The following is a 26,219-nucleotide window of genomic DNA, read 5'->3' on the forward strand; positions in this document are numbered from 1 at the left end:
CGTTAGTTTTGAATTAGGGCGTCTGATTCATAACATTATTAATGTTATAATCAATTAATAATAATATAAATTTTACAAAAACTTGATATTTTCTCCATGGACCCTAACTTATTATGGTTATTCTCATTATTAATTGTTATTCTAATAACTTAGGAAGAGGTACGATGCCACATTTTCTTTCCTAGTTTTCATTTTAGGAACTGTATACTCCAACAAAATAGTGACACAAATGTCATGAGACACTCATGGTCTTGTTTGTTGCACACATGGTGTTGCTTGAGGCACTCATGGTTCCCCCTTGCTCCACCCATTGTGTCACTTAAGTCCCTTGTGGTGCTACCTATAGAACATGTGGTGCCATGGCAGCTCATATGGTGCTGCCAATTGCACTCTTTGCATTGTAGTGGCTCATGTGGTGCTGGTGAAATAAGGTTTCACTCAAATGGTTCTTACTTTTTTCATGTGACTTTTCATCTGTTCAAAGGACTTGTTAGAGTTCCGGCCCTGTTAGTGCATAGGGAAAGTGGAGCTTGAAGGTGCTTTCACTAGTCAAAGTGACTTGAAACCCGTTTATGAGCAAGGAAAGTTAAGGGTGAAGGTGAATTATGTAGTAGATTCACTTTTGCTTTCACTCGTTTCTTCTTTTAATACACGGCATTATTTCTTCATAGATCCTAGATACGAAGTCATGGAATAAGTAGAATCTTGCCGATATGCTTGCTCGTCTCCATGAGCTTGTGTGCTTCTCCAGCCTCTGAGAATGGGAAAGATTTATATACAACAGGCTTTACCTTACCCGCTGCAATAGCCGGCCAGACATTTTTCTCCACCTCATTCACTATCTCTGCCTTGTTCTCGAGGCTTCGTGTCCGCAGGCCAGCAGCTTCATACACAGATAAGATTAGCATTTAGTAAGTTTACAGAAGTGTCAGAAACAGGTCATGTGCTTGCTCGTAACAAAATGACTCTTTTTCCTAAGAAAAGAAAGCATAAGGTGACTGGACATCGAAGAAGGTAATGACCACCTCTTTCATTGGTGAGGATACTGAACATGCTTCTTACACTTCTCTCACTAGATATAATGCATTTTACAGCTTCAGTGCCCTTCACTTGTTATGTCTAAACCCTCAATGGTTAATTAGCTGTTTAACTTCCCTCAGATAGGAATTTAGGTAGCTGTTGACAGAATTCACTTGGAGGTGGATTCTATCTCACTGAGAGTAGTGTCCAAAATCAATAAGCTATGGAGAAATATGTTTTTTTAATGAGTTGAAATATTGTCGAATGTATGCTCTAGATTGAAATAATAAGATGCTTAAACTGTAGCAGAAAATGAGGATGAGCAAACTAAACAAGTGATTTGTTGGTTCATAGAGGTAGATACTACAAAGCACCTGTTTGGGTGCTTTGCCACAGTTTCTATCACATGTTTCTGCTATACGTGATACCTTGCACAGTGAGCCGCTTTGCAAGTAGAGGAGCAAGGTTAACTTCTGCAGTTGATCCACCCTGGAAGCCAATGATAAAGAGCCTTCCCCCAACAATTAAACTGTCAAGGTTCCGCTGGAAATAGGGTCCACCAATGTTGTCCAGAATAACGTCAACACCTGTGATTAGCGAAGTAAAGAATCACCTGCTAATGACATGAGTGTGTGTGAAAGAGAGACAGAGAGACAGAGAAACCTTTCCCTCCTGTTTCCTCCTTAACCCGTGCAACAAAGTCTTCAGTATTATAATTTATGCAGATGTCTGCACCAAGATGTTTGCAAAAAGCCAGCTTCTCTTCACTTCCTGTTACGCAGATGGATTTAGACTATAAATAATTAAACGGACCATTACATAGAGGATGAGAATAATGTTAAGCTGACAGACCTGCAGTTACAAATACCCGAACTCCTAGATGCCTAGCAATCTGAATTGCAAAAGTCCCTATGCCGCTTGATCCACCATGAACCTGCAATTTAAAGGGTACAGCTCAAACCCAGTAACACTTAAGTTGGAACAAATTTGACAAAGTTTTCAGTCAGACACAAGTGTTAATATGTTAAGATGGCAATATTTTTGGCAAATAAATGTACAGCAATGGGAAACCCTTTGCAAAAGCTGCACTACTGCTACTAGCCATAATATAAACCTTAGACATAACAAGTAGATGTTTCTCTTTACATTGCAGAACTATTTGTCCAGTATAAGTTTCCGTTGATTATAGATACTAAAGGGCAGCTGGTAGGATTATTACCAAGAAAGTTTCTCCTCCAGATAGCTTGCTCATCATAAAGACCGTCGACCACACTGTCCAAGCTACCTCTGGAAAACTTGCAGCATCAACCAGAGATAAACCATCTGGAACAGGAAGGACTTGTCCAGCTGGAACAGCTACTTTTTCAGCATATCCACCGCCACCAAGAAGAGCACACACCTGTAGAAGACAAATCAGTCATCCACTGTGAACTGAACTATACTATCGGCTATCGTCAGCACAACTCTTACGCTCCCCCCGTATATCACAAAGAAATAAACAGAAAGTACAGAAACAACAACAGGAATATTACATCCTTATGATAAATTTGTATAATTTCTATCAAATTAAACATTGACGCAAACGCATATGTTAGGATCACATTTCCAAGGAGACGTGGGATAAAATTTCTTCATAAGAAAGATCCAGGACTTAAAAATTTATGTCAATAATATTACATAAGCACAAAGAAAAACCTTTTGAAATCATCCCTACGTTACGGCAAAGGAACTTTGGAAAAATTAGTTTCAGGAATTCTCAAGCCAGTACCTGGTCGCCCACTTTCCAGCGATGGACATCTTTCCCAACCATTTCGACTGTGCCGGAGCATTCCAGTCCAGGATAAGTGCTAGCTCCCTTGGGAGGCGGATATAATCCCTTCCTCTGCAATGTATCAGCTCGATTTAACGCCGTGGCCGCAATCTTTATCAGCACTTCGTCATCTCCGATTACAGGGTCTTCAACTTCTCGGACCTGAAGAACTTCCGGCCCGCCAGGGCTCGTAATCACGACGGCTTTCATTGGATCAGGCGGAGCTTCTCAAAGAAGATTTTGATGAAAATGTTTCAGCTACGGGATTTCAGAGGGGGCCGTAAGCCAAGAAGGAGAGAACTCTACGCGACAAGCGGTCCTGCCTCCGGAGCGGAGAGGGAGCGAAGTCAAGAGGCCCATATGAAATCTGGACTGATCTTTATGGGCCTCTTTTTTGTCCTGTTTTTACATACAATGACTCTTGGGCTTTATTCTTTTAATGGGTTGATATCATAATTACGGCCCATGGTTAATCAGGTAGGAACAGGGCTCTCCCGAGTCGCCCCCCACCCCCCTTTTAAAAATAATTTTATAAAATGTAAATAAATACAAGTTAGATTTTTTAATTTTTTTCTTTATCCGATTCATAAAAATAAATAAATAAATTTAAACACATGAATATTTTAAATATTATTAGTTTTTTTCTGTTTAATAAATAAGAAAAAGGAAAATAGATATATTTTTTAAAAAAATATTTATGAAATTAAATAACTCACAAACTTAATTTTAAAAATACAGATACATGTCAAAGTAGTTTCGTCTACTCTTGTAGGCGGTAATTTTCCACACCTAACATATCGGTTTTTTGGGTGTATTAGCTAGTAACTGTCATCGTATCAGAGTTGGGCACACCACCTGAGACGCAGTCAAGAATAGGCAAAATGGGTGTTACTCTTTGGCTAGCAGCTGTAAATATGCCTGTAACTCGAAATAAACTATAAGGTAGAAAAAGGGCGGTGAAACCTAGTGTCGACGATACGAGCAACCCTGCTTCGTAGAACTTATTTTCTTATTTATATCATATTTTTTATTTGGGGACACTAATACTGGAATCTGTTTTTCAATGCATTTGAACTTGTCTACACTAACACCCAAAGATGAGTTGAAGTTGAATCAATTCATTTAAAATGAATTAAAAATCTTCACTTCATTTCAAGTTCATACTGGACTAACCCCGTGGACTAGTTCAAGTGCAATAAAAATAGTTTATAATGATAGTGCTCCAAAATGAAAAATATAATATAAACAAGAGAAAATTCATAACGAAAATGATTATTATTTTATTTTCTAACGAATCAAAAGCTTATTAATAGGAAGAATTTGTACTGAGATATGTGAGATAATTGTGCAACCACCTCCTATTGAAATAAGATCATTCTTAACATACAGCAAACCATTTCTGTTTAGCTCACAATTAGCCAACAATGTTGAAGTTAATGATGACAAGCATTAAAATAAAATTGGAGTACCCTAAACCCTAAATACCATAAACCATTTACCCAAAACCCTAAATACCATAAACCATTTACCCAAAACCCTAAATACCATTAACCAGGCTCCTTTTTATAAAGTTGAAGGGTAAAGAGAACATGAGAAAATCAGGCTCCTTGTTCTCGCTAAGCCCAGGCCTTTGCACCCAAAACCTCTACATTCGAAGTCTGCCGTCGTCCTCCTCCTTTGTGAGTAAGATTCTCTCTTTGTTTCAACTGTTTCCATACACCGCCGGAGGAAAGTCTGTCGGGGGGTTTCTCGTCCCCTGGCTCCATTTCTGTTATACAGAAGGTTTCTTCACAAAAATGACTCCCCCTAAACTTTCCCGGTCTTCTCTCTGGGCAGGGCTTCCCCACCTCTCCCTTTCTTGTCTTTAACTAAATGGAACTCTGGGAACAGAGGGAGTAAGAAACAACTTGTTTGCTATTTTTATCAGTTTGTTGTGTAACTTATCTTTCCGAACTTTCATAAATGTTTCAGAATAGAGACTGAAAATTGTTGGAATGTTTAAGTACCCTTGTGTTTGGTCACAAGGATTTTGTATTCTCTTGCCAACAGGGGGGGAGGAAAGTAGAATCGCCTCCCTCTGTTTTATTTGCTTTGCTGAGAGGAGGCTCCTCTTGTTTGTACGAGCAGCTCTGTCCCCTCTTTTTCTGACGCCGGGTAGAGAGAAGGGAGGGAGGGGGGAAAGGTGAGCCCTCACATTTACATACCAAATGATGTCTCCAAGTCAAAGAGCACGTCTCATCTGGATAGGTCAAACTCTTCTTGCATCATAAGTTTCTTTTTAAAAGTATTCTGAAAATGGTTCATTTCTTTGTCACTTGTGACTTTTTTTCTTTTTTTCTTGTTCCCATACATATTGTCATTATTTATTGTTGAGTAATCTGCAAGAATCCTTTCTGAGCAAACCTGAGGAGCTCCTTTATCTTGACTTGTATCTACATTTTTTTTTGTGGTTTGCAGGCTTAAGGAAGATTTATTCAATATCAAAAGTCTTCAACCATGATTGCTGTGGGTTTTCCTCTCACTAGTTGGAGGGTGAATTTGAATTTTTGTGGAAAGAAAAGGAATCTGCTTAAAGATTACATTTGGAGACTTATAAGTTATGAGGATAATCAAATAACAAGGACAACTGTTGAGCATTTCATATTGGCAAAATTCCATGTCTGTGTCCGTAAGTTTTGGAAAATGTATTTCTGCTAGAATTTGCAGGAAAGAACAGTTTTTCTGTCCAATATTGAGCTTCTCTGCCTTATCCACAGAAAGGATAGATGATTCTGAAGAATCATTCGTCTTTGATGGAAGTCGAAATTCATCCCAAAGTGATCATCTTTGCAACTCCACTCTACTGCATGATACAAGGAAAGTTGCAGCTTCTGACTTCCTCCGAACAGCCGTGAGTACACTGAATCTGGTCGGTGATATATTTGGCAAACCTACGATCTATGACTATAATGCAATCCTCTATAACTATTTGAATTCAAAAGATGCCTGTGCTGGGGAGGCACTTAAACTTTTTGATGACATGAAGAATTTTGGAATATGCCCAAATGCTTTGACATTCAACATTCTTCTGAATGGATTACTGAAGTTAGACAAATTGGAAGACACTCTATTTTTTGCAGAAGCTATGTGCAGAAGTGGGTTTCGGCCATCTTTTAGTTCTCTGATGAAACTCTTCAAAAAGTCACTGGGATCAAGTACTTTATTACATTCCTTCAATGTGATGGAATTCATGTTGAGATTGGATTACGTTCCGACCGAAAGGTCTTCAAATCTGTTAATATCTGATCTTTGTGGAGTAGGGAAGGTCTCTGAGGCGTATTTTGTGTTTTCAATTCTCACAGATAAGGGTTTCTTCCCTACTGTGTACACGTACAATCCAATTCTGTTGGGACTCTGCAAGGCTGGACAAAGCTTTGTGGCTTTGGCCGTTTTGACATCCTTGAAAAAGAAGGGTTTCCCTCTCAATGTCTATTCATTCACAGCTCTAGTGTATGGGTTCAGTAGAGAAGGTTTGTATGATGAAGCTTATCGAATTTTAAATCAAATGCAGGCTGAAGCTTGTAAACCTAATGTTGTCACTTTTACTACTGTTATTAAGTTTCTTTGTGATGACGGGAAAGTGGAAGAGGCTTTGTGTGTTTTAGATATGATGGAAGGAGGAGAATGTCATGCAGACTTGATCACATATAATATAGTTCTTCATGCGCTTTTTAGTGAATGCAACATTTTAAAAGCCTGTGACATTGTAGGAATTATGGATAAAAAGGGGTTTTCTCCTGACTGTTTCACTTTTAGTGCTGTGGTGGGTGGTCTACTAAAATCGGGTTATACTGGACCTGCCAATCGCTTTTCACTTGAGTACCTTGCGCAAGGCTATGGAATGGATGTTGTAGCTTGGAATGTTTTCATTCATGCTCTGTGTCGTGGTATAGGGTCAAGCAATGCTTTGTGCATTTTGAAGAAATTGATGAAAGAGGGCTTTGTTCCGACTAATGTGACATATAACACAATATTGAATGGTTTTTGCAAGGAGACGATACCAGGATGAAGCAACTTCAATTGACCATGCTGATGGGATTCCAAGCATGCATGATTTTATTTTTTTTCAATCTGTTGACTGAAATGGCTTTTGCTGCAGTTGTTGTCAAGTTGAGATGAATCATTTCATGTGGGAGCTTCAAAAGTGTTGGAAGATCTTATCTAATCATGTTAGCCTTCAAGAAGCATTCATGTAGGGATTTGGGAAGTGGAGGCATGTGTAACCCAGTTTTTGACAGTATTGAGCCAACTTGTTGGATTTGACCTTGCTAACAATGAGCAGAAATTTGAAAGGAGATTAGTGCCAGGCATAAACCTCCAAGTTTAGAGGAAACTAGCAAACACAAAATATTATGACCCTTCTATAATTAAGCTGAAGGGAGAAGCAGGCGTTTCTATTTAAGGCGAATGGAAAAGCACATGCTTTTGGAGAAAGGATAAGCATGCCTTTTGAGAAGTGCACGTAATTCAGTAATTCCAGAGCTGAATTCCACAGGTACAACCACATTGATTATATTGTTTTTGACTTTGTATTTCCTTGATGTGTTGGGTTCTTCTATCCCCTTATTTTTCCCTGTGCACCCTTAAATGTTGCTACTTAATCTGTGTTGAGTTCAGTTCAAAACAAATTCGGTATTGGAAATCTTGCAAATTATTATTGAAATTTTTTGACACACATTCATTCCTACAACATTTATACTTCTCAGAATGCCTAGTTAGTATTTACAAAGGCTCTTTTGGTTTTATTGTACCTTTGAGATATTATTGAACTCATTTTTTCATGTGGACTACTAGGACTAAGGTTTCAAAGATGAAAACAAACTGTTCTTATTACTGGATACATGTCATTTCTGTGTGATTCATTATTGGGATTTTGATTTAGCTCTTTTTCAAGAAGAATATTTTGAGATAAGTGAGAACAAAAAGTCTCATATTGGTTTGTCAAATCATTATTCTAAAAAAAAAAAAGTGTGTCAAGTGGATGATTCTGTCAAATATTTTGATATTTGCATGGCCCATTCTGAATTATACAATTATTGTCTTTTCATTGTCTGTTATTGTTAGAAAATCCATTGAAGGGCAATATCGTCATTTTGCACTATCTGTAATGTCCAGCTGCTGCGTTATCTAATTCTGTATTTAGTTTTGTCTCTATTCCTATTTTCATGTAATTTGAACAAATATGTAGGGAGAAGTGATTTTTACGTGATAGGGGCAGTTCTGTAATTTGTAAGATTTATTATAAAATGGGCTGGGGGTCAAGCTCGACCCCAAGGAAAATTTTTCCAGAACTCGTTGCCCACTCCTCTTTCTCCTATTTTCTCCTTCTCAGTTTCTCTCTCTAAACTCATAAAATTTAACACTTTTTCAGTTATTTTTATTTACTTTTTTCTTGCGGACCATATGTGGAGCTATGGTGACAAATATTTCAAGGCTTAGTCTACAAATTGACACATATACTTGGAGACTTTCTGGTAAGTATCATAGTAGTAGTTTTTATGCTACTTTACAACGGGGAGAACATGACCATGGATGAAGAAGCTTCCATCGATTAGTGAAACATAAGATTTGTCCTGAGTTTTCTCTTTGCTAAACAGAGTTCTCTTTGATGGGTGGGCTCCATATAGGTCAGTCAACAGGTTCAGATTTTTTATTTTTTTTAGGGAAATGTGTTAATTTAATTCTAAAGAAGAGGAAGAAGATACAACTTAGCGCGGCGGCCCATCCTCCACAATGCGAGGTATTGGAGGGAAGAGCCCCTTTTAGCATGAAAGTCCGCCAAATGATCGGTGGATCTGGGCATGTGAGCCCATATACAATTTGAGATGATACCAATCCAAATTGATGAGAAGTGGATCTGTTTCTCAATTGATCATGTTTCCGTTTAATCCCATGGGTTGGTGGATATCCATGTGAATTATCTCTAAACTCTCGTTCCACCAAAATAATCCATAGACAGGCATTTAATTGCTTTCCACCTCCTGTCTCCATGCTTCCCTCAGCCTTAATCCACTGTGGCTCCTAGCTTCAGACTGCAAAGAAACTCTTCTAGCTTCAAATTGTGATGGATAATTGGGGAATCAAGTTGTTATCTACTAGGGTTTGTCCAATGCTTTGGGATAGTAGAAAAAGGCGACTAATAGTTCTTTGGTTTCTCTTTCTATTTTTCTTTTTAGGTTTGATCTCTCTTTCTATTTTTCTTTTTAGGTTTGATCTCTCTTTCTCTTCTAGGTTATATATCTCTTTTCTCCCTGATTTCTACTTCTATTACATTCGTTCCTGCTGTTTGAGTTTTGAGTTTTAAGTAACCCTTTCTATCAAATCTGTGGCTTCTAGACTTGATACTCTGTAGCTTAACTTTGCTCTTCTTTGGCATCTGTCTAATCTGATTCCTGTTGTATATGGAGTTCTTTTAAAGTTTTTTTGGGTGGGGAAAATATATTTTAAGTTCTTATTCTGATTTTAAAGAACTACTCACAGAAAGGGCTGATTTATTCCTTTCCTTTTCTTTTCTTTTTTTTGTCTTCTTTGTTTTTTTTTTTTTTTATGTTTTGTAATTGCTAGTAGTGAAGTTCTAAATTGCAGGTCGTTTTATGTATTTTTTTATTATTGTTATTCTTTTGTGCTATTCAGGGTAACTTTATTTTCTAAACTTTAAAAGATCCTCTAGTCGAGCAATTTGTCCATGTCATCATTTTTTTTTTTTTTGGTTGATTGACAAACCAAGACATTTAATAATAAGTTCATAGTTTCTTCCTTGGCAGACACTTAGGCTAAGTAGGGTGTTTCACTTCAACACCTTGTTGTAGAGGAAGGTCCGCTTAGTTAGGTTTGTATATTTTTCTCCCTCTTTTATATAAGTTTTTACATCCTTCAAAAAAAAAATAATAATAATAATAATAATAAGTTCGAAGTTTCTTCCTTTGATCCTTTTTCCTGTTAATAACACATGTAGATGACAAACCATATGGAACTATTTGGCGTGCAGAATCACTCTGTTTTGGTAGTTTTGTTGCTGTGTTTCATATGCCTTCAAAAAACCTCTTTAGCATCATTTCAAATGAAAAAAGAGAACTCTTTACTATTCTAACTCTGGGGGAGGGGAGACTCAGCTTGTAATCTTCTTCTTGCAATTCCAGTTCATTAATATTCATAATGGTTATTTATGTGAATGTTTATTCACTTTCAGGTGAGGAAAGTGAAGTTTTCTCACAATCTTTTCAAGGGTTTGTGGATATCAAGTATTGGGCTGATATCCTTCCCTCTGGTCCTTCAGTAGCCAATATAAGCTACTGACTTAGTTTTACATGTTAAGCAGTAGTTATACACAGCAAATTTCACTGTATGAGCAAAGAATCTTTTAGAAATGGGATAGATAGAAAATGCCTCTTATTTCAAGTGTATTGTCAATTATTTGTTGAAGTCGTCTCTTTTGTATTGGCTCTGTTTTTGCTTTCATTTTGCTTTATAAATTGATTTTTTACCAGACTGAAAATAGACCGACGATTTTTGTGTTTTTGTGGATTTTACAAACAGGAAGTGGAAATGATGTTTATGTTCCAATTTACTTTGTTGTCGGAGGTAAGAGCATAACTCCATCAGAGGGAAGGGAAAATTTAGAGGATGATCCCATAGAAGGTAAATTATTATTAGGAGATTTTTTTATTTTTTTTTGTTTCCTGGCTCTAATAAGAACTGAATAATTGTGTTTGTCCCAATTAAATTATTTCAGTTATACCTCTTATACTAGGCATTTCCTTCTAGTTAAAAAGTTGATATGCGTTTGGTTTTTCATCGGAAGACTTCATCAGACATGGTGGGTCATTGATTCTTTATTGCTATATTTAATTCCAGGTGCTTGAAAAGCTGCAAGAGAAATACCACTGGTTCAGAAGCATTTGTATCCAGCAATGTTTTCCATTATTTTTTGTGGAATAACTCTTGAGTTCTGCTGTGATAAGATATTCCAATTGATGGTCATATGGTTCGGAGGTTAAGCTTTCTGTGGTTAGGCAATGGTGTAGCCCTGTTTATTGGATATGACATAAAACTGCTTTACACAAATATTGTTGAATTGTGGCGCCACTTCATATACTCTTGGTAGCAAGATAATTTATCTTTATTTTTTCTCTCTTATTTGAACTCTTCTCCATCAGCAGCCTCGTTTCTAATGAATCATGAAATCTGTTCGTCAAGCCTTGGCCTCAACTACTCTCCATATCCTCAAATCTTGCAACAGATCATTCTTGCTCATGCACTGCAGTCAACAGATGAGGTCTGTTATCAGTATCGAGGACCATGAATCACTTGCATCTATCAACATTCAACAACACCTTTATAAATAAAATTTTGGTAGCAAAGAAAAAGTTTATCATTAGAATTACATTGCAAGAGTCAAAATAAGAAAAAGTTCAAATTGTTCTTACAAAAGTACAAAAACTCATTTTGATATAAACAATAGTACAATAGGTTAGTCTGATGCAATGCTGGTAAGTAGGTAAAACAAGATCCACAAGCTCAATAGTAAGACAGCCAGTAAAATTTGGCGAGATTTTAAAGGCCTTCGACTCTTTCCACTTATTTTTACAGTCAATAAAGAAACTCGAGATTAGACTGAATAACTCGCAAATATACAGAGATTTTTCTTATTTGTTACAATTGTTAGCGGGAAATCACTGCAAGGAACGGTAAAAGCTTATTTTCCTGACTTGAGTTAGAGAAAGAGTAGACAGGATCCAGCAGGTACATGAGAGGTCCACTCAAGACTTGAGATTATGCTGTCACCTAATATGCCCAAAACCGCGTGAAATGTTGCTTCACAAGTAGCCAAATCTAGGAATAGTGATATGACCAGGTATTGTCAAAAAATGATTATTAGAGCTTTACAAAAATAGGTGAACTGCGATCTTGACCAGAAAAAAAAACAGACTGCAGAGTTACAAAAGGAACTGAAAACTACTACTAGAATATGTTTTTTCTTATGAAAAGATTGCACAATGGGAGTAGAACGATGTACCTGCCAAAGATGAATCCATTTCAGCAAAGATGGTAGAGAACCAAGCAGAAAACCCAATTTTACAAATGGTACATTTCCCATTATGCAGAAATAGAAGTGTATATGGTTACATATATATGATCAAACTCCATAATATCAACAAGAACAGCATTGTCAGATAATCACCCAGAGAGCTCATCATCCAAGTCCTCATCTGCATAACCTTGTTTCTTGAGAAACTCCTCCCCTCAAAACCTTCCATCTGCAGGCAAAAATGGGTGAGCAAAATAGAGAAATAATATTAAGAATGAATAAAGAATAGGGAGGTGAGCTACTCAGCAATGATTTAGTCACTAGGTTATTATGCATTTTAACTGAATGTAACTAACAAAAAAATGGAGTCAAAGCCATCCCAAAGAGTTTTGCACCTCCGCTAAATTTAGCAGAGAGAAAACTGAGGACAGATATATGTTTTATGGATAGGGGGAAAATTCTGCTCCACATGGATATTCTTCCCCCTTCCTAAAGTAGTATTGAATCTAGATACATAACACATGATATTGTCGTACCAAAATCTCTAGGCAAATGTCACAATCTGTAGTCTTAAACCTTGACATACTTGTCGACATAACCCTGCAAAAGGTCAATGGCACAAATTGAAAAAAAAAAAAAAAAGATTAGAAACAATAAGAAGACTAACAATATAATCCAGCATGGATCAAGCTAATAATTGGACACAAGTATCAAAGTGACCAAATATTTTTTTTTCCACATATACTTTGGCAAACAAATAAACCACTTTGTGCTCCTACTCTCCTTGAAATCTCTCTGACAAGGAATCTCAAGCACAAAAAGAACACATCCAATAAATCAACCAGTTTGCTTTTGTCTCAAACACCATGGTCATACAAGCCCATTGGAAAAAAAAAAAGTATTAAAATAAGGCAGAATAATGCCAAAAAATCCAAAGAGATAACATAGAGATCAAAGTCACAGTATATGAACATGTATAGAAAAACATAAGGAGATAAAGGTCCCAAAAAATAAAGGAAATATAAAGTCAAAATAACTAATATAATCAACATTGTTCTATTTATGAAAGTCAGCTTTTGAATTATCAAGTAACAAGCAGCTTGTCTTCCCAAATTTCACATCTTTCACTCGCTTAAAATGAAACAGACAAGAAGAACAATTTCAGAAAAAAATAAAATAAAAAAACAAAGTACTAACATTATCTTACATTTAATATTTGAAAAGCAGTTTATTCTTCCATAACCCATCAGAAATTCGTATGACAGTTTGGTCTCCCATATAACAATGAGAAAGAGATTTTATTAAAAGGGAAACTGATATAAACCTATCAAAGAAGAGAATAAAGATATAGCTGATGCAAAGAACAAAAAGGTAAAGGATAATGAAATAGGAAAAGGCAGTTGATAAAATATTTCAAAACAAGGCATTAAGTTGCCGTTGAATTTAATTCGGGAAATATGTCAGTGAGAATACACAAAAAGCAAACAATTGCACATAATAAGCACATATACAAAGTGCGTACCATAATTAGCTTGGTGAGCTTCCGTTGTGAAGATTCTACATACTGATCAATCTTTGCTTGTGTTTTTGGTATACGCCGACCTTGCATTGCTCCAGATACCTTATCTACAGTTTTCTTAACAATGGTCTTGAAAGCCTCCTTACTCATGTTCCCCTGCCGCCATGATGGTTTAAGAACCTCCTTCACAAAATTTGCAAGAGCTACCTTGAAGAGCTTCATTGACCTCGAGTCTTTGCTCTTCTTTTTATTCTTCTCAGGGGGAAACTGAACCTGATCGATCTCAATCTCACCACCATTATCAACAGGATTTCCAGTGCTCATATTATCCAGATCACCTACCTCCTCAGTATCTGTTTCATCAAAAGCTTCCTTTTCTGAAGGATTAATTATAGCTGGGCCATCATCTTTCTGCTTGTTTGTTTCCTCCACATCGGGAGGTCTATGCCTAGCACTCAATCTCCTTTTGGGTTTTGGGTCATCATGAACCGATGTTGAACCCAATTTCTTCAGTGAGTTTGAAGATGGCTCAATACTGTCAAAAATTGGGTCATACTGATCTCCAGTTTCCAAATCCCTAGACTGTTTCTGTGCTGAAGACTCCCGCACATAGGCACGATCTTCTAACTCTCTCAAAGCTCCCACAGGAAATGATTCACCAGATTTTGCTAACAACTTTTCCCCCAGCCTGCTGGAATCTGATGTTGCAGTTGTGGATCTCGATACTAGCCCAACAGTCTTTTCCTGTTCAGTCACTGAGACATGGCTCAGATTGAAAGGAGAGTCATACTTCCCACTGAAGTTTAAATCAGTTTCCCACCGGAAAATACTAGAACCGAACTTTGAGCTTGTAGGTGTTTGCTCAAAAGTGGATGCAAATGGATTGTAGTGCGCTGAAGTAGAACGTTTTGGAGCCAAATTCTCCAGTAAACTGGATGAGAACATAAAAGAAGATGATTCAGAAGTGCCAGGATCTCCTATATGTGAAGAATAAGAGAAACCCCTGGAAGGAATTTCTCTTGAAAACGACCTGTGAGATAAATTGTCTCCTGAAAAAGAGTGCACCTGAGAAGATTCTCTGGAAAAATGGGGAATTAAGGCATTGGAAGGAGTAACTTGTGGATCTGGAAGCTGTGGATGGAATGAATGATATTCTTGAGCTTCAAATGAATGTGTGAATTGCTCCCCCTTTTTAAAACTTTGTACGCCATATGGTGGCCCCCTCAGGTTATCAAAAGGTGCAAATTTAGGCCTGAAAGCTTCCACATGAACAGGATGAAGTTCACTGGTTTGAGAATGCATAAGCTCCTCAGGTGGGTGTACCCTGATCAGAGGCTGAGTGAAAGTGTCACCTCTTGGTGGTAGAGGTGGCGGAGGGGGTAGATTGGTCCACATTGGCTTAGGTGGAACATGATGATAATGGTAGTCTGGAAGCTGAGGCGGATAAGAAGCAACTCTCCCAGATGGGAAAGGTTGGGGCTGAGAGTGTTCAGCTGAAGACTGCAAGTGGGCTTCTCTTGGTGGTGACTGAGATTGAAATTCTCCTGGGGGCCGAGAGGGCAGCTGAGAAGACTGAAAAAGAGGTGGTGCAGCAGAAAAACTGGATGTCTGGAACTCTGTCAGCGGGAAAGGTTGAGTTCTGAGACTCTCTGAATGATATGCGGAGTTAAAAGGTAACTGATTTGGAAATGGTAAAATTGTAGGTGCAGGGACTGGATTTGGTGGGGATGAAAATGTCTGAACAGGCAATGGATGACATATTGATGAGCTAACAGGCAATGGGTGAGATGCTGATGGACTAATAGGCAATGGGTGAGATGCTGATGAACTAATAGGCAATGGGTGAGATGCTGGCGAGCTGACAGGCAATGGGTGAGATGCTGGCGAGCTGACAGGAAATGGGTGAATTGCTGGCGAGCTGACAGGCAATGAGTGAGTTGCTGGTGAGCTGACAGGCAAATGGTGAGATGCTGACGAGCTAACTGGTAATGGATGAGAAGCTAGCGAGCGAACAGGCAATGGATGAGACACTGGCGAGCTAACAGGCAATGGGTGAGACACTGGCGAGCTAACAGGCAATGGATGAGACACTGACGAGCTAAATGGCAATGAAGGTGACACTGACAAGCTTCGCACAGGGAAAACATTGGGTTCTTGGGGACAGAGAGCATCTGAAATTTCTTGAGGAGAACATAGAGTGGTCTCAGTGTGCAGCTTTTGGAATTCACAAACAGGTATAGATGTGGATGAAGTAATGACTGGCGCATGAGGAACCTGCAATTGCTCATTTCCCTCTACTTCTTGCAGTTGATCAGCTGCCACCTGGGAAGAGACAAGCACATCACTCATAGTAGTGTGTTTCAATTCATCTCTTGCGAGCGTTACATCTGTTTTCTCATCCATATGTTTGACAGAAAAATCCTCTCTGGTCCGCATTGATGAGCCTTTTTCTCCCTCTTCTGAAAGATAGTGCTCCTCAATTACCATTCTTTCTGATATTCTCTTTGACCTCTTACATGCACCCATAGTGTCTTGACTAGCAGAATTCCCATAATCTTGTTGGCTCCTCTGAAACTGCTTTTCCCTGCTGTTGTAGTGCCAAGTGGCATCCTCCGTGGAGTGAACAGAGTGCAAAAATCGGCAGGAGGACCCACGATAGCACCTCCCCTTAAGAAAGTTAAAACATTCCTGACTCTGACCCCTAATATCTCGCCTTGCTTTCTTGCCACCAAACTCAACCATGGACTTCAAGTCCGGAGATTTGTTTCTTCTTGGGGACCAGCTGAAACATAAAAAAGTGGCGAACTTTTAAAACTTCAAAAAGTTGCACACATTCTTAAGAAAGAGATGGACCCCAGAAAGAAAAGACAGGAGATGTACCTGCGAGATTGGCTCCTTCTGTCCCTTCTTCTCCGTGGACTGGGGCTTCTCCTCCGTGGACTGGGGCTTCTCCTCCGTGAACTGGGGCTTCTCCTCCGTGGGCTGAGACTCCTCCTTCTCCATCTACTTCTTTTGGGTGATCGACTTCGGGTTCCCTTCCTGCCTCCTTTTCTATGCCTTTCTCGACTGTAGTAAGAAATATCATCTGGGTCACTGTCAGTTGCATCTTCTCTTAATAATCTCCCAAATTCATCCACCTTTGGCTCCACAGATGCATGATTTCCACCCTCTTCCTGCTTGAACTTCCCAAACTCACTACGGACTTCATCTTCATTGGTACTATAAAGATCACCATTTCCTGTAATTGCCTCCGAAGGACAAGATTTTGGCAGATCTGCTGCATCTCCCCCATCTGAATGTTGAACCACAACTTCAACCTCAGCAGCCAACATTGAGGATCCTTTTTTATCAACTAGGACATTAGTGGCATCTAAATTTGAATTTGAGATGCCTGTATCCTCAAGTGGATAAGATGAGGGTGAAACCCATGCAGGGGCATCATCATTAGATGCCTTCTCCTCTGAACTGTCATCAGAAGCATAACCTTGTATATGTCTTAAAGGACTTCCAACTTGTACACTGGGCCCCCCATCTTCTGGAGAACTCCTGGAAGGGCTGTGACCATCAGCATTTGGCCACATGGATATATGGTCATTGTCTTCTGAAAAGTGTTATCTAGTGTTAGAATTTTATCATTTAGAACAAGTTGTAAAAGGTATTTCAGCTAGGGAACAAAAATTCATTACAAAATGTCAATGGGAAAAAGTAGAAGTCCTCACAAAAAGAAATGTGCATCATTAGTAAAGTAACAAGAAAGTAATTTCAACCAAATCTTAGACAATACAGAATAAAGAGTGGTTGAGACAGCACCGACAAGACCATAAGATTCAAGACTACTCGAAACCAAAGGCAATGAGAACTGCAGGAAAGGGAATTAATAGCTGCTCCTTACAAACAGACTCACCATTTGAAAAAATAAGAAAAAAATAAAGATTTTATAGTAGGTAATCTTTGAGAAAAATGTTCTAGCCTTAATTGGCCATTTATTTGCTATTAGTAGATCGGCCTTTTGTCCACATAGGGGGTTTCTTAATGTAAGATTTTGGGTTCAAATCTCACTCTTTTTCTTTTTCTTGTTCTTTTTGTTGATGTGAGAGAGGGGGAAGCTAATCTGCATTTTGAATGTGATGCAAAATCTGGCAAAATATAAAGAAAACTAAAATAATTTTATAAAATAAAAAGATTGCATGAAAAAAGCATTTCAACAATGTATTGACGAACCATTTAATGCTATATTTCTAATAAAAAAAAGAAGTCGGCAATGAGGCTTTTGGTATCAGAGTTGAATCAGGAACAACAAAGGCCAATCCAGAAGACAGATCATGCCATAACAGCACCAAGTGGCTTGTGAAAAGGTCACCAAACATCAAAATAACAGGAATAGTATTGCAGAAGGTTATGAAAGAATCTTAAGTCAATATACAACAGTTTTTGTACCCATCCCTATGCACATAGCAATAAACTTGGATGACCTCAAAAACCTTAATTTGCAGTTCTCCGTTTTGATGCCACAGATATATGCAAGATCCTCAGCACTGTTGTTTGAAACCAAATGTTGCAAGAGTACAGACACTAGGTCTCTAATCAGCATAATGCACTAATAAAAGCAGACATCTACCAAGACAGAAAAACACAGGCAAAAAAATTAAAATAGCAGGACAGGTGTTTTCATAGACTTGAAATATCCCTCTGCTTTAGTAAGCAGAAACAAAATGATTCCTACTTGAGAAAGTTCATACTTTAAAGAGAGAGAAGTACTCACAACTGCACCTGGAGATAGAGGAGTACCTGCACCTAGTTCAAGGGATTATAACTTACAATGAACTGAATAATTAGGAAATGAAACCTCAGTCACTTTACAAAAAACAGCTGAATACAGTAATACTTCATTTCTCAAAAGAAAATTGCAACGAAATGGACATATCATGTCCTGACTCTCCTCAACTTTATTCACAGGGACCATAAGCTTCAGTCATCTACAATCTCGTACTGCTTCACGTCATCTTCATGAAACTATTTCAGACTTTGTATGCAAAGACTCCTTGTCCGAACTACTCGCAGAAAAATATACAACATAAAAGAGGTCCATTTTTATGAAGCATCAACAAGGTGCTTAAAAAAAATTATCAAATATCTCTTCTCAAATTGTGTTTTGACTTAATCCCAAGCAATTACTTAGATTGGGATCATAGCTGTGGGTTCGGCTGGTGGACTTTATATGGCTTGGAATGAGAATCTTTTTTCAATCTTCGATATTAAGTACTCTCTCAGCTTAAAGATTACTACTTCTACCCAGAATGATCCCTCTGCTTTCTGTGGTGCATATGGCCCAACCAGATACCTGTTTCAAGCTGATTTTTGGGAAGAGCTAGCCTCTGTAATTGATTTGTGGGATGGTCCATGGCTTGTTGGAGGTGACTTTAAATGTGATTCATTTGTCATGAAAAGCAGCCTTCTGCCCAGTCTACTCTTCTTCTACAATGGGTATTGCTGATTTTATCGATAGATGCAGCTTAATGGAAATTCCCTCCCCCAACCCATTTTACCGAAAAATAATCAATCTCCCCCAGCTCTCCCAAAGTTGGATCAAGTGGTAGCAGGTCCAGCCATTTCCACAAGGTCACTTGTAATGCCCTCCCCTGTCCAATCTCTGACCATATTCACTCTTGTTGTTGACTGCAATGACCTCAAATGGGGCCTATGCCCCTTTAGATTTGAAGTGGTGTGGCTTCTTGATAAATCTTTCAAGCTCCTCAAAGTTTGGTGGAAGGGAACCCATCCAGAGTTTTTGATAAAAAATTGAAAACTTTAAAGGATAAGATCAAGGACTAGGCTAAGCAGAATTTCGGGCAGATCAGTATCAGGCAGAACAAACTCCTTGATTGCTCTTTTGTATCAAGGCTAGGCAAATCTCTGTGAAACATTGTTGGTGCGGCTGTAATTTGCAGCATTTGACAGGAGAGAAATGAACAAGTATTCTCTAATCACTCCCTTTCCATATATTGGGTTGTCATTGAAAAATTTATCCACCTCACTGTCCCGTGGGCCCAATTATCTAAGCACTTTCATGAATACTCTGGTGTTAGCATCAGTCAGAATTGGAAGATCATAGCCAGCAGTTGCCCCGCTCGTCCTATCTGCTTGGAAGAATGAATCCTGCCCCCAACCCTTGTGGCTCCCTAAAGCTGAATTGTGATGGGAGCTCAAGAGCCAAACTGGGGGAGGGAGGTATTGGTGGAGGTATTAGATATCATGTAGGGCAGATTATCCTTTCTTTTCCAGGCCCTATTGGCAAATTGGATTCACGATGGCTAAAGTGAGGGCTGCTCTCAAAGGTATTCAACTTTATGAAGTTTACTTCTCTCTTCCATTGATTGCTGAAGGTGACTCCTCGTCAATGGTTTCTTCCGGTAGGGGCTCTTCAGATCCCCCTTGGGGGTTTAACCAGTACTTCATCCAGATTTTTTACCTGAACTCTTCATTAGATACTTCTTGGGTGCACATTCCTAGATTGGTCAATGTGCTAGCTGATTCTCTTGCAAAGGAGGGTATATCTCATCAACACCTTGTTGTAACTCAGAGCTCTCCTTCCTTAGTTCTTTTATTTTTCTCTTTGGCTTTTTGCTGTCTTGATCCTTTCCTGCCTGAGGGCTATTCTTGTACTGTTGCTCTTCTTGTCCTCTTTTAATAAATTGTAAGCTATACAAAAAATAATAATAATTTTTTTTTTAAATGTCACAATTTTCTTTGCCAAAAAACAATAATAAATCAAGAGTGTAACTGAGGTGACCAAGTGAAACATTATTTTCCAATCAAAATTAAATGCCAAAAACAAGAGAAAAATAAATATTAAAGATAAAACATCAAGATTCATGTTTCTCTCTGCCAAAAATATGCCCTAAACCTGGATACTTCACAACATTGCAAAACAGGAATCGCATATAAAAGACATGAGTAATACTCTCAGAGTAGATTCAAACAGAAATTTAATGGCTTCATCATCAACGTCTATAATAGGATTTATGCAATAGAAATGGTTACTTGTTCCAGGGTGAGAGCAAATCAATTCCAAGCTGGCAAATGTAAAACCAATACATTGACAACTGGAAACAATAACATAGAAAAAGTAATCTGAAACCTTCTCTTGGATCAGGAAGCATAGTTGCAGGTGATTGCTCATTCGATCTGAAACAATTCTCGAATGATGAAGGTGACTCCTTGTTTAAATCTTCATTTGAAGGAGGAGCAACCTTGTCTTGTTCGGCCTGGTTGAAATCATCTAATCCATAAATGAACAAAAACATCAATTTCAATATATGGGACACATGCAATGTGCATTTTTTATCAGAAAATTTCAAAGTTCAGATCACTAAGACTGAGAGGTTAAGAAGAAATGGATAGAATGAAGATTTCTGAGAGTTGGTGCCAAAAGGAAGAAAGGAAGATCGGCGTCCAACCCTCACTCTTGTACTTCACTAACTTTAAAAAACAAAAAGTCCTGTGTGGGCATATTTATCCCTCACTTCCTCAGTACATAAAATAAGGTATTAAAAAGACTAAAATACCCCTACAACTACCAGCACACACCATTTTAATAGACATGGAGTGCTAAAAATGACAGTAAATAAACCAAAATGTTCATGCTTAAATATCTAATTCAACACTAGTAATGTCCGAACATGATTTTTTGTTTTCTAGAAGCTGGAATGACATATTATCAGTATGTAACACAATTAAAAACAGTCCACTCAGTTTCCTACTCTAAAAAAAATAATGACATTCACACTTTGAAGCAAACTGGAAGTAGAGGAGTTATTTTTCAAAGAAGAGCATGATCATCATAAAATCAATGAGTTTGAAGGTGACATCAAACTTTTAGGTAGAAACCAGAAGCTTTAAGAAGCGTTTTATTTGAGAACCAACTCAAACACATCTCTCAAGCCATCAGTGCAATCTTTTCATATTTCATGAATGTGGTTGCCTCAAACTTTTGATATGCTCACGCATACAAATCCTATTTACTGCAACAGGCCTGTTGATGTGTAATAGATGTTAGCCACTCCAACCCTATACAAACTCCTGTTTTCACTGTTTTCTTTAACAACAGGTCCACCACATTTCACTGTTTGTTCAGCTAAAACTAATATGCCAAGCTTTCAGTGATGGGTCGCATGAAAAAAAAACTAGTGAAACTGATCAGGCTGTTAAGGGGGGACCCTCCTAGATCTTTTGGTTAATAATGGCATAGTATAAGCTGTCATGTGGAAAAAATAATTAAAGCAGATAGGTGAAGTAGCTAATGTGTAAATGCAGAGTAATGCTCCTCAGAGTTTTATAAATAAATAGATAAAATATACACACAAATATACATATTTATTCTGTTTAATAATGAGAAATTTTATAAGAGTAAAAGAATATAAAGAGAGAGGATGAGGTTAATAATAGCCATTCTAGATAGATAGATAGATATAGATAAATATATACACAAATGTACATTGTTTTATAATGAAAAGTTTTATTCGAGGGGGAAAAAAGAGAGAAGATGAGGTCCAGACTCAAGCCTCAGGTGACAAGAGGAGAGACTGGCCCATGGCCAAACACAGCTGGAAGACTCCCTCTTCCACCTAAATATCAGTAATAAAATTGGTACTTCAACTATTGTGCTGCCAGAAGATGGAAAAAGAGCTAAAAAAGTTAAGAATCTCTTCATACACATGCTCCAGACTCAAGGGTGAGCAGTGCCCATTCATCCAACTGATTGACAATGGAGAAGTTCCTTCACTAAATAAAGAGGAAAAGAAAAGCAGCAAATACACCTTCACTCCACTGAGAATGCTCAGTTTTCCGTTTCAGCAGAAACACACCAACCAGCAGGACTGAAAAAATAGACTAACACTTCTCCATCAATGTCCCTAGTAACACTGCCTTATTCTAACAGGCCCAAGATACCGCATGGAACTACTGTAGAAGTTTAACTTCAGCCAGCAATTAGGAGAAGTCCAAGAGCAGAGAGGAGGACGAGATGCTAAGAATTAGCAATTTGCCTCCAATGCAAGAAGACAGGACTGGCAAAAGGAGGAAGCCATTATAAGTGCTAGCCCACTAAAGGGAGTGGAAATTGATTTCTGTAAGGCCCCAAGGGAGCTGGAAGATCTATTGAAGTTTTTTGTTCTTTTTTCTTTCCCGCTTGTTCATTCATTAGTGTTCTTTCAAAAGCTACAGGTGTCATAGCCATTTGCCAAAGTGTTCTTCTCAATTTAAGCAAAGGCCAGGAATCACACTGAATAACCAGGGAATGAAGCTGGGAAGCATAATTTTATTCCAAATTTTCTGAAATAAGACCCAAAAAGAGAAGCTTAAGGTGCAGAGCAGGAAAAGATGATTGATCCTCTCTCCCTCCAAATTACAGAATTTGTACAAGGGGTAATCCACCTGAAATCTTCGTTACCAAGCAGTTCACAAGTGAACTTGTCCCTATAAGTACCATGATTGAAGTGAAGAACCTCACGAGGTACAAGGAGCTTCCACGACAAGGCAGCCAAGGTGCTATCATTGCTCTTGATACTTCCCACAGGAGAGAGCAAAAGAAGTAACAGAATACTAACCAGAGAATTCTACACCCAAAAGTATTTTACCATCCCTCAAAACCTGTGATATAAAAAGGTTCAAGTGCAGTAAGCCAGTCGGTAACCTCAGCCTCTTCACTATCTAAGATGGCTGTTATCAATTGACATGAAAGGGCCAGCTCACGTCACAAATTCCACAGGTAAAGTTTTTGGAATGCTTGTTCACTTATTTCGTAACTGCCATGATGCAGATCACTTTACCTTGTTACTCATGGCACCAGAGCCCACTTGCCCAATCATCCTCGGCAGAAAAAAGTAAAGTATGCTGAAGAGGGTTCATTTGGGTGAGTTGAAGCTAAGAATATAAATTGCCTCTGGAGGATGGGTAAGAAAAAGTCATAGCTCATCCACATGCATGCAGGTTCCGCATACACACGCAAAGGTTTGGTCACGTGACCTGTCCTCACTGATTGGAGCGAATTGCATGAGAAAGACAAGCCTTCCTGAGATCAATAGCCAATTACATATGCAGAATTCATACAACCAACAATATGTGAAAATTTGTAAACATTAAGCAACTCAAAACTGTCCACAGCATAAAACACATAAATAGTAAATATTGGATGTGAATAGTTCTGTTCTGGAAAATATTATTTAATTTTTTAATGGATTGTGTAAGAATAAAAAATCCAAAATCTGCAACAAAAAAGAAAATCCAGCATATATACGTACATACGTGTAGAGATATGTCTAGAGACAGAGTTACACTGCTAATTGCACTAACCTTCCATATCCATGTCTGACGACACTACAGGTGACCTGGTTGCACCTTTATCCACTGAACCAACATTGTGCAAAGAAGATTCCAACTCTAAATGCATCAATGTTTGATCGGTTTTCCCTGAATTGCTGAGAGATTTTAACTCCAAGTGACATTTTCTCTTCATCCACTGGAAATATTCATGTCCAATTGCAGCTGTACTCCCAGGATCACCACCAAACAAGAATGCAAACTTCGGATTCCCAGCTTCCCTGCTGCGAGCTAAGTCCTCAAAATCAGGCCCCACCTTAGCAATAAATTGGCACAAAACCGCAATATTCCGTACTACTTCTTCATCCACAGGCTTCACTGGTGGTGGAGAAAGACTCTTCAGATTTTCTACCTTTGATGAAACCCCATCTTCCTCAGTTGTATCCAGATCACAGTCATGTGCGGTATCAGTAGTAGACAGAGACAGGTTCTGCACCTTGTTGATGTTATCTGTATTTGTTTCCGCCAATTCCGAAGGTTTTCCAGAAGGATCTGATGCATTGTCATGTGAAGGAAGAAGCAGGACAGGAGATGGAGGGGATGGTGGAAGGGGCGGAGGAGAAGATGGTGGAGGTGGAGGTGGTGGTGGAGGGGGAGGAGGTGGTGGGGGTGGTGCAAAAGGTGGATATGTACCACCAACAGAAACAGTTGCAAATGACGGAGAAGGGGTTGCTGCTGAAGGGTCAAAACCAACAAGAGGTGGGGGTGGCAATGTGTGGCAATGACCAAGACTCTGCATACCATGAGACTGGGACGGTCGAGGTGGCGCCCTATACAGCATTTGTGATTGTGAAGGCGGTGGTGGTGGTATTACTCTTGGTGGAAGAGGCAAAGGTAGACCCACCTGATTAAGGTTTTGAGTAGCTACAGGGAGAGAGTATGAGGGATTGTGTTGAATGGTCGCATATGAAGGAATCCTTGGGGCACTTCCATGAGAGGGGTAAGCTTGGCCTACCACTCGAGGTGGCTGAACATGAACCGTCTGAGTTGGAACTGTGCAGACAGGTAGAGTTGAAGGTAAAGAAGTGGATTGGCCATGTGGAAGAGTGGAGGCTGGGGCAGAAAGCCCTTGCTGGATAACAAGAGGAGGAGGTATTGGACCTTGTTGGTAAATGGCTGGAGGGCCTCGCTGGTATTGCAGGGGTGGTGGGGGATGACCTGTTTGGTAAGGAGGAGTTGGCGGGGCAGGAGGACCTTGACAGTGTTGAGGTGCAAAGTTCCCTTGATTGTACATTCTCTGCAATGCAACTTACAGAGCTACACTTCCTAAAACGCAGTACACAAAAAAGTAATTCTTGATTCAAGATCTCTCTTCCAGCAACGCACTCTAAATTAACTATCAGAACTCGCCTTCATACTTTACATACTACAATGTCCGTACCTCAAGCTTTGCAGACAGTATAAGATCAGATCACTGCACCTGTTAAATTTAACATTTCGTCACTTGCATACTGAAGCTTTGAAGACAGAAATCAGGTCCCCCATAATTTCCTACAAATCAAGTTTTTTTTATTATTCAACTTTTCTTGACCAAGGTTAGCAACAAAGGCGCAAATATGTTTACCAGTTTAAAAAGACATTGCCGTTTATAATTTCTGCTAGTGTTAATAACTATGAAGCCACTTTACGACCCTCCTGACGTTCAAAAAAGAATTACGACCTTTCTCAAAAACATGATGAAAAAAAAAAAACTTTCAAAATCATTTAAGGAACAAAAAGGAATAAAATCGCCCTCTAATACATAACTAGAGACATAATAACCCCCAAGAGATTCCTCTAAAGTATAAAAACTTAACAAATGGAAAAGACATTCCACAAACCCTGCCGCCGTACAAAATGAAATTTGATTTCAAAAGCACGAGGTGCAAACATAAAACCGCGAAAGAAAATACCAGCTGTCTGGAATCGAAATAAGAAAGTAATCGGAGATGAAAACAAAATTGAAAAATAAGAAAGCTCATCATTAATACATTTTGCGAATTGAATAATAGAAGCGATATGAGAACAATTACCAATTGTATATTTACCTTTCTTGGGATAAACCCTAGAGCTCTTCTTCGAGTCGGAGATAGCGATTGAGGTGCTCTCGACGACTGTGACGCAGAGTGTGTCCCGTTTCGTGGTTTTGTTTCCTGATTCGAGAGTGGGATAATCGGAAGCCTAAAAGAACGAAAACACGAGGCGAGTCTTGACGGATGGACCACAAGTAAAAAACGACCTGGTAACCGACCCGGAGTGACCAGGCCCGGTTCAACTCGATTCAACTTGGATTCTGAAGTACACCGGGTCGGTTTCTGACTAGAAGACGGGTCGGCCTGATTTTGGGTCGAAAAAGCCCTGGAATAATTTCTTTTTGTTTTTAATTTTTATATCGCCGTTTTTGCTGGGACCAAGGAAGAATAAGTTAATGAGGCAACAACTCCCGC

The 26,219-nt window shown here is 38.7% G+C and overlaps 3 protein-coding genes across 7 annotated transcripts; 1 reads left to right on the forward strand and 2 right to left on the reverse strand.

Moving 5' to 3' along the window:
* Window positions 1-559: 559 nt before the first annotated feature.
* LOC137953595 (uncharacterized) lies at window positions 560-3,118 on the reverse strand. Its single transcript, XM_068801032.1, has 6 exons — window positions 2,789-3,118; window positions 2,240-2,419; window positions 1,873-1,954; window positions 1,684-1,791; window positions 1,449-1,607; window positions 560-883 (listed from the first exon to the last, which is right to left on the reverse strand). Exons 1-6 carry the CDS (start codon window positions 3,038-3,040, stop codon window positions 687-689), a joined length of 978 nt encoding a protein of 325 aa, XP_068657133.1. The 5' UTR covers window positions 3,041-3,118; the 3' UTR covers window positions 560-686.
* Window positions 3,119-4,429: 1,311 nt separating this feature from the next.
* LOC137953986 (pentatricopeptide repeat-containing protein At1g09900-like) lies at window positions 4,430-10,802 on the forward strand. The gene is made up of 4 exons (XM_068801566.1): window positions 4,430-5,077; window positions 5,288-7,364; window positions 10,406-10,507; window positions 10,724-10,802. The coding sequence occupies exon 2, from the start codon at window positions 5,487-5,489 to the stop codon at window positions 6,876-6,878; it is 1,392 nt and encodes a 463-aa protein (XP_068657667.1). The 5' UTR covers window positions 4,430-5,077; window positions 5,288-5,486; the 3' UTR covers window positions 6,879-7,364; window positions 10,406-10,507; window positions 10,724-10,802.
* On the reverse strand, window positions 10,780-25,909 carry LOC137953985 (uncharacterized). 5 transcript variants are annotated; one of them, XM_068801561.1, is made up of 9 exons: window positions 25,821-25,909; window positions 25,175-25,284; window positions 23,767-25,059; window positions 20,555-20,695; window positions 16,297-17,017; window positions 13,420-16,198; window positions 12,434-12,497; window positions 11,886-12,126; window positions 10,780-11,126 (listed from the first exon to the last, which is right to left on the reverse strand). In XM_068801561.1, the coding sequence occupies exons 3-7, from the start codon at window positions 25,025-25,027 to the stop codon at window positions 12,468-12,470; spliced, it is 4,932 nt and encodes a 1,643-aa protein (XP_068657662.1). In that variant the 5' UTR covers window positions 25,028-25,059; window positions 25,175-25,284; window positions 25,821-25,909; the 3' UTR covers window positions 10,780-11,126; window positions 11,886-12,126; window positions 12,434-12,467. The 5 variants fall into 5 exon arrangements, with proteins under 5 accessions (XP_068657662.1, XP_068657663.1, XP_068657665.1 ...); XM_068801562.1 differs by having other exon boundaries at window positions 23,767-25,213; XM_068801564.1 differs by having other exon boundaries at window positions 12,051-12,126; window positions 23,767-25,284.
* Between the last annotated feature and the right edge of the window lie 310 nt (window positions 25,910-26,219).

The sequence above is a fragment of the Aristolochia californica genome, unplaced genomic scaffold (assembly GCF_029961685.1).
Source record: "Aristolochia californica isolate CCGP_79_NKW_82.1479 unplaced genomic scaffold, dmAriCali1.0.hap1 SCAF_16, whole genome shotgun sequence".
In the NCBI taxonomy this organism is placed as follows: Eukaryota; Viridiplantae; Streptophyta; class Magnoliopsida; order Piperales; family Aristolochiaceae; genus Aristolochia; species Aristolochia californica.